Raw genomic sequence first — 8,051 nt, 5'->3', positions numbered from 1 at the left:
ATAAATATAATGCACTACTTGGACTGTTGGGTTTCAAAAGTACATAGTTTTTCTATTTGAAGTGCATTTGGACTGTTTTTGGCATTAATAAAACCAAATGAGCGTGCATGACCCATTGGAACTTCTCCAAATAAACACATACAATATGCTACTAGGATCATAAGAACGAGTACTCAATAGATCAAAATCTTATTGCCTGTCAAATGTACATAGTTTTTCAATTTGGAGTGCATTTGGACTATGTTCAGTATTAATAAAAACAAACGAGCATGTGTTTAACACCCATTGGAACTTAAGCAAATTAACAAATATAATGTGCTACTAGGTCCGACAGAATGAGTACTCAAAATATCAAAATTTTATTAGGTGTCAAAAGTACACAAGTTTTCTATTTGGAGTGCGTTTGGACTATTTTCAGCATTAATAATAACAAACGCATATATAATGCGCTGCATTTGACACCCATTGGAACTTAAGCAAATAAACATATATAATGCGCTGCTTGGACTATAAGAATGAGTACTCAATGAGTACTCAAAAGATCAAAAGCTTATATGGTTTCAGCATTAATAAAAATGAATGAGCTTGCGTTTGACACCCATTTGAATTTAAGCAAATAAACACATATGATGCGTTACTAGGAACTTAAGAATGAGTACTCAAGGGATAAAAATCTTATTGGGTGTCAAAAGTACATTGTTTTTCTATTTAGAGTGCATTTGGACTATTTTCGGCATTAATAAAGCAAACGAGCGTGCATTTGATTCCCATTCAAACTTAAGCAAATAAACACATATAATGCGCTACTAGGACCATAAGAATGAGTACTCAAAAGATCAAAAGTTTATTGGGTGTCAAAATGCACACATTTTATTTATTTATTTAGAGTGCATTTGGAATGTTTCAGGCATTAATAAAAACAAACGAGCATGCATTTGACACCCATTGGAACTTCAGCAAATAAACAAATATAATGCGCTACTAGGACCATAAGAATGAGTACTCAAAAGATCAAAAGCTTATTGGGCGTCGAAAGTATAAAGTTTTTCTATTTGGAGTGCATTAAGACTATTTTCGGCATTAATAAAAACAAACTAGCATGCGTTTGATACCTATTGGAACTTAAGCAAACTAACACATATAATGCGCTACTAGGACCTTAAAAATGTGTACTCAAATGATCAGAAGCTTATTGGGTGTCAAAAGTGCACAACTTTCTATTTGGAGTGCATTTGGACTGTTTTCGGTATTAATATAAACAAACAACCGTGTATTTCACACCCATTGGAACTTAACCAAATAAACACATATAATGCGCTACTTGGACCATAAGAATGAGTACTCAAAAGATCAAAAACTTATTGGGTGTGAAAAGTACAGAGTTTTTTATTTGGAGTGCATTTGAACTGTTTTCGGCATTAATAAAAACAAACGAGCGTGCATTTATCACCCATTGGAAATTAAGCAAATAAACACATATAATACGCTACTTGGACCATGAGAATGAGTACTAAAAAAATCAAAAGCTTATTGGTTGTCAAAAGTACGCATTTTTTCTATTTGAAGTGCTTTTGGACTGTTTTTGACATTAATTTGACACTCATTGCCTGGTCATTTACCCCCAGAGATCAGTAAGTTCCTTAACTTGTTCTCTCTCAATCTAATAACAACTTTGAAGGCAGCATTCCTGGGGACCTTCCAGCTGTCATGAAGGGGTTCAATGTTTCTTTCAATCATCTTTCGAGCGTCATACCTGAAAACTTGCGGCAGTTCCCTGATTCCGCATTTTATCCAGGGAACTCGTTGCTGATTTTTCCTCTTTCCCCATCATCACCGGAGGGTGTCCCAAACATGACTTTTAGTGTACACAGGCCTCTTATGAAAGCAGCTATTAGGATCTCCCTCATTGTAGGTTTAGCTGATGAAGCTGCTTTTTTAGCTCTTTCATGCCTGATGATCTGCTTATGATGCCCGTGATACTTCATCAGTTGTAAAGAATCCTAAGAATTTGGGTCATCCCGAATCAAAAGAAAAGGGTGAAGGGACATCTTCTCCTATGTCTCTCTTATCATCATCAAATCCATCGCCCTCTAAAACGCAACAGCCACTTGAGAGTTCTGCTGTGCTCACAGCTTATTCTCCAGATATATTGACTGGTGATTTGCACCTGTTTTATGGTTCGTTGGCGTTCACAGCAGAACTTTCCTGTGCTCCAGCATAAGCTATTGGAAGGAGTTGTCATGGAACAATGTACAAAGCGATGCTTGACTCCGGTCAAGTATTGGCTGTGAAATGGCTACGGGAGGGAATAGCCGAAGGAAGGAAAGATTTGCAAGAGAAGTGAAGAAACTAGGAGACAACAGGCGCCCGAATCGAGTTTCTATGCTGGGTTATTACTCGGGACCTAAAGAACATGAGAAACTGTTTATATCAATTTACGTCAATGCACAATCGTTGGCATTCCATTTCCATGGTAAAACACTGAAAATTGTCCGTGGAGAGAAAAACGTAGATCTTAGCGTACCTAGTTTTTATTTGGCTGACATCGGTGAGTTTTACCATGTGATATATTACTTTGGTTTATAAACTGTAGGTTAGTTTCCTTCAATGAAGGCATGGTGTGGATTCTTATAGGTTTTCGAATTTCTCTCTTTTCATCCCTGCATCTGGCGTGAGGTTGCTGAATCTTTCTGACTCTACAGAGGCAGGGCCAAGAAAACTCTCTCCCCTGTCACTTGAGGAACGACTTAGGATTTCTGTAGACGTTGCCCGATGTCCCAACTTCCTGCATAATGAGAAGGCAATTCTCCATGGCAACCTCAAATCCACAAATATTTTATTGGAAACTCCTACTCTGAATGCACTTCTTACAGATTATAGTGTCCACCGAATTTTGACTCCGTCTAAGACTACTGAGCAAGTCTTGAATGCAGGTGTCTATGCATTTGGGGTGACTGGAAAGAGTTCCGGGGAGATTGTCTCTGGGATACCGGGTGTGGTTAATAAGACAGCCTCGGTGACACAATTGGCAGAAGAAAACCGTTGTTTTGAATGCCTTGACAGACTGATTCTGGAAAGGCCAAGAGTTCTTGACGGTATGCTACAGGTCGCTCTAAGATGTATCCATCCAGCATCCGAAAGACCCGACATTAAAACTGTGTTCCAAGACACTGCAAAAATAGTGAATTAAAGGAGCACCATAAGTTGCTTTTTTAGTTCTCTTTATTTTTTCATGGTTTTTTTGTCAAAATGGTCCTGTAATTGACCACCATTTATATAACGACACGTGATGTACCACTCCGTGTTCCGGTTACATTGAAAAATCGCCCCTTAAAAAGGGCTGTTATTGTTATTGAGTGTTGGAACACTACGCGGCATGCCGACCTTAAAATAAATCACTTCGAAAAGTAATCATAACGTATGACAGTAACAAGTTCGCAAATTCGAGAATCACGGTTAGGTTTGGCCAGTGTGGAACAGGGAAACTAACAGAGTTCCGACATCAAATTACCCTAAACACCGTAAAGAAGTAACAAATTCAAAGAAAACAGCGTTTCAGAGATAATAAATAAAAGTAGTCCGTCATGTTTTTCTCTACAAATCCATCCAGGGTAAGTTTTCAATGCCATGAAATCAGCAGGTCCCTAATCAAATTTGTAATACGAATTCATATGCTAAGCTAAACCAGCTTGAGTATTCAAAAATCGTACTTTGTTCTCCCACTCTTTAATATCAGGCACAACATATCTGGAATGTTGGAAACGGAACTGTAGAAGTTCCAAGACTCGAGCATCAGGCGTTTCCTTGATCCTTTGAAATGAACAACCTATATCCAGAATATATCACATAATCCACAATTCAGCACCATATTTGTTTCAATTTAGCAGGGAAAACCAAACAAAAAAACTCATCTAAAATCAACAACCTTGTTAACAGGTTTTGTGTTTTCCACATCAGCAATATACCTTTACATCCAAGGGCATGCCATGAAATTGGCCAGCGCCTTCAGGTGGTGTCCAGTTGTACACAGCACAGGGTAAAAACAACATGGAAGCACCGCCAATATTATCTACGAAAGCTTTGGCTTTTGTAAATTTCTTTGCATCGAAAGATGGGTGTGACGTCACTACCCAGGCAAGAGCTAATTGATCCCCAAGCATTCTAGAAGCCTTCATGTACCTTGTTTGATAAACTTTTAGTACTTTTTGTAGAAAAATCTTTGCCCTGCATCATTGCAGTATGTGAAATGTAAAAAACGGTAGCATTTCATCTCTGTTTTCTGGTCAACAATAACCACAAAACAGATCATAACTATTAGTATTAAATAACATGCTTAACTTACAGTAAACAGATGAAGTGATAACGCACCTTAAAATTCCATCATCGGTGCCCCTCACTGCTATAAATCCTGAATTCAGAGGCTGTGCTTTGTTATTGCGAAACGTAAGTGCCAGGTGAAAATTCGGATATTCACTAAATATGTGTCCTAGATCATCAACAACAGTGATATCTGAGTCGGTGAAGATGTAATGAGTATGCTTCTGATTCTGAGGAAGCTCCTCCATCCTAGATTCTAGGAAGGCCTGAATGACAGAAATTCAATGCAACATTAGATTAGAACATTGCTAGTATTTCTCTATTGGCTTCCGATGATACCAAATACACTTATATTTGGGAACAATTATACGTTAGGAGCACCACTAGCCTAAAAAGGAGAAGTCTTAAGCTAACATTTTGTTTTCCATACGTGCAGGAAATTGGGAAACACTATATAGGTGTATTTTGAATAAGCAGAAATCGGTCAAAAGAGAAACCTATAGCAATTTCAGGAATTGATGAGTACAAACAAATAAAAATGAAATAAACTAGGTGATACTGGTGAGAACAATAGCTACTGATAAACAAAGGATATTTCTATTTGTTATCATTAATACAATGTGCTCTTACAATGTAAGACCTGATTCTCTGAAGCATCAACTTGTCTCGTGAATATTCACCTTGAATTGGATATACAGTGACCTTGTTTCTGCGTATTGAAAGATCAGCTGCTGGGTCTGTTAGAATGACTACACTGCTCCGGGGCATAGCCAGCTGCAATGTATCAATCATATGATAGAGTAACTCATTATGTCTTGAACGAAAGTGAGGAAGTTGAACACAATTCTACGGTACAACATATCAGAAGATTACCTGAATGAAGTTAATAAAGACATTCAAGACGGCCATGGATCTCTCGAATTTAGTATAAGAAGCATTCCCAACTGTAACCGAGTTTGAGAATTGATCTTCGACGTGCCCATTGGAGGTGGAAGAATTGTATATGGTGAAGACAGTGACAACAGCAATGCTGTCAACCGCAGCGGAGGCACGGGAAGAATGGGTGGTGTGGTTGAGAGCTTTGATGCCATTGCCATCTCCTGCCCATATAAAAAAGCAAAACATGAACATAGATGAAACAAACAAATAATAAAGTGGTGGATTGCCATGCTTGTTGGGTCTTCCTCTTCAACCCAGTGTGTATCGCCTCAAACACTTCCCCTCCCCCCCGTCATATAAAATATCGCTCGTATAAAAAATAAAAAAATACTACCACCAAAACCCAAATCTGATTGAATTTGAATTGGTTGAAATTCGATTCGTACCATGGCATTGGAGGCGATTGCTCAAGCCTTGGCCAGCAGCAGGGCCAAGAACCAAGTGGTTGGATTTGGATTTGTTGCTTTCTTTCTTCCTGGGCAAATCTTCCACAGCTGAGTTATGATGCAATTCCTTAACTAAGAGATGAACAACCAACCCAGATGTAAATTACGAATTTGTAATACAAAAGAAAATTATTTGTTAATTATTTTTTAATAAAAAGAAGAAAATGAGGGAGTGACTCACTCACCGGACAAGAAGTGAGCAAGAACGAAAATAAGAGGTAGAAAGATAAGGAAACGGCGCCACCCGCTGCACACTCTCATCGCCTTACCAATTTCTTTACTCCGCACACATACTGCATCAGATCAGAAAGAGATCTACCCGTTTTCTCTCTCTTCAGTTTTTAAAAGACTTATAAATCATTTGAAATTAGAAAATTTAGGAGACAAGAACCTTGCATCATATGTCACTTTGTGGCACCACTAATCGAATTGGTATCCGGATTTCACCTGTAGAATGAGAACCTCCTCAGAATGAATTTTAAATATTTTTAATTTTCTTCAATATCTTAACACAACTATTTCACCAAACAATATTGCTTGGAACAAAGTCAAATAGTTAGAGATCATATATTACACTTCCTTCCTATTCTTCCTTGTTTCATAAGTTTAAATATTTTTAATTTTCTCCAATATCTTAACACAACTATTTCACCAAACAATATTGCTTGGAACAATGTTGAATGGTTAGAGATCATATATTACACTTCCTTCCTATTCTTCCTTGTTTCATAATGAAGGATATATCAAAAAGTCACACAATCTTTTTAGCAAAAAAAGTCACATAAGTTCTTAGACTCATAATGTTATAGCATACATACTATTCTTCTTCTTCTTTGTCATAAAATGCCAAAAGCACTCGCATTTATCAAACCAACACTTACGTGAACAACAACATGCCAACAAAAATTGACTTGGAAAAACCCCACTGTCATATGTTTTATTATTTGCTAATGTGATGTGCTCAAAATAAATGGTTAGATTGGCCCAACTGTTACGTTTTTCATGTATAAATTGATAATGTTCGTGGCAGTGTCACTCTTGTATATTCTAGATAAGCAAACAAATCAACAAAAACCCTGAAATGCAGCTCACAAATGTAATTATACGAATGCAAGAGGACTTGGCATCTTACTTGATAATATTAGACTCATGTCTATGATCATGATGAACTCTTTAGGATACAAAAAAATTACTTTTTTTTTTCTTTATATACAACTCAGGCCAGGAAATACAAACACAACCCTAAATCCAACTGAATCAGATGTAAAACAAATTCAAATATAATTTTTTAAATTCAGATTAAAAAGAATTTATTTGTTTGGAGTAGATGAAATTGCATTCCCCAGGCAAAATTTCTAATCCTTAAATTGGATTAGACAAAATCATGAAATTTTTTCTGAAGCCCAATTATATAAAGGGAACTTTAATGAAAAGCTCCATGTACTGTTCACTTTAACGAAAAGCCATATTTTTACACTAAAAAATCAATCATGATACTATTCACTTTGCCCTTTATTTTGTCCTTATAGTTAAAACTCAAAACTTTCAAATCATTTTCATTAGTTTTCCTTTATATTAAATCACAAATTTGAAGCAGATTTTGACACGTAATAGGTCAATAAGGTAGGAATCATTTCAGACAAACCTTGATGGGGGGGCATCGGAGGAATCGTCCAATTACCATCGGAAAGCTTGAATCCAAACAAAGCTCCAAGGATATAGGGAGATGCTATTGATGTGATAACATGCAACGAAAGGAGAGCAATTTCAATTTGAAATATCTGGAGCAAAGTGGCTGCTTGGTGAGGAGAAGTCGCACAAGATTTTTAATTGGAAAGAAATCAAGAGGAAAGAGATGAGTGCGCGGCATTTTTGTCCGTGTAAAAATGTAATAATGCAAACTTAGCAGGGGTAAAACAGGAAGCACACTTAGCTTATGATCAGTGTTTCAAAGTGGTGTTTTGGGTTTTAGTATAGACCAGCAAGTGTACCCGCGTGTTGCTGCGGGGTTTGAAACACTGTTGAAGATGTAAAAGGTCTCGAAAAATATATATGCTATATTTATTAACAAACGCTATTATCTACACTAAGACCATCTCCAATGGTTGGGCTAAAAACCAAATATTTTAGCTCAGAAAATTTAGCTTTTAGCCTAGAAACAGCTTTTTTGCTCCAATCGTTCTAGCCTAAAATTTTAGCCCATGATTATTAAAGAATGAACTTAGGCTATTTTTGTGGATAAATTAATTTTTTTTTAAAATAAATATCTAGACTACCGTAAATTAATTTTATGACATTTTAATCTAAAAAAATTTAAATTCTGATAAATATTGAAAAATTTAAATTCCG

At 36.6% G+C, this 8,051-nt stretch overlaps 1 protein-coding gene and 1 pseudogene across 2 annotated transcripts; one reads left to right on the top strand and one right to left on the bottom strand.

Moving 5' to 3' along the window:
* Window positions 1–1,497: 1,497 nt before the first annotated feature.
* LOC126617050 (LRR receptor-like serine/threonine-protein kinase GHR1) lies at window positions 1,498–3,190 on the top strand (annotated as a pseudogene).
* Window positions 3,191–3,537: 347 nt separating this feature from the next.
* Window positions 3,538–6,258, bottom strand: LOC126617470 (uncharacterized). Of its 2 annotated transcripts, none has more exons than XM_050285528.1 (8): window positions 6,094–6,258; window positions 5,888–5,995; window positions 5,643–5,774; window positions 5,191–5,417; window positions 4,948–5,091; window positions 4,369–4,583; window positions 3,966–4,224; window positions 3,538–3,826 (listed from the first exon to the last, which is right to left on the bottom strand). In XM_050285528.1, exons 1-8 carry the CDS (start codon window positions 6,101–6,103, stop codon window positions 3,698–3,700), a joined length of 1,224 nt encoding a protein of 407 aa, XP_050141485.1. In that variant the 5' UTR covers window positions 6,104–6,258; the 3' UTR covers window positions 3,538–3,697. The 2 variants fall into 2 exon arrangements, with proteins under 2 accessions (XP_050141485.1, XP_050141486.1); XM_050285529.1 differs by having other exon boundaries at window positions 3,646–3,826; window positions 3,926–4,224.
* Between the last annotated feature and the right edge of the window lie 1,793 nt (window positions 6,259–8,051).

Source organism: Malus sylvestris, chromosome 3 (assembly GCF_916048215.2).
Source record: "Malus sylvestris chromosome 3, drMalSylv7.2, whole genome shotgun sequence".
NCBI lineage: Eukaryota > Viridiplantae > Streptophyta > Magnoliopsida > Rosales > Rosaceae > Malus > Malus sylvestris.
The sequence above is the reverse complement of the archived record's forward strand: the minus strand, read 5'-3'. Positions and strand labels throughout refer to the sequence as shown.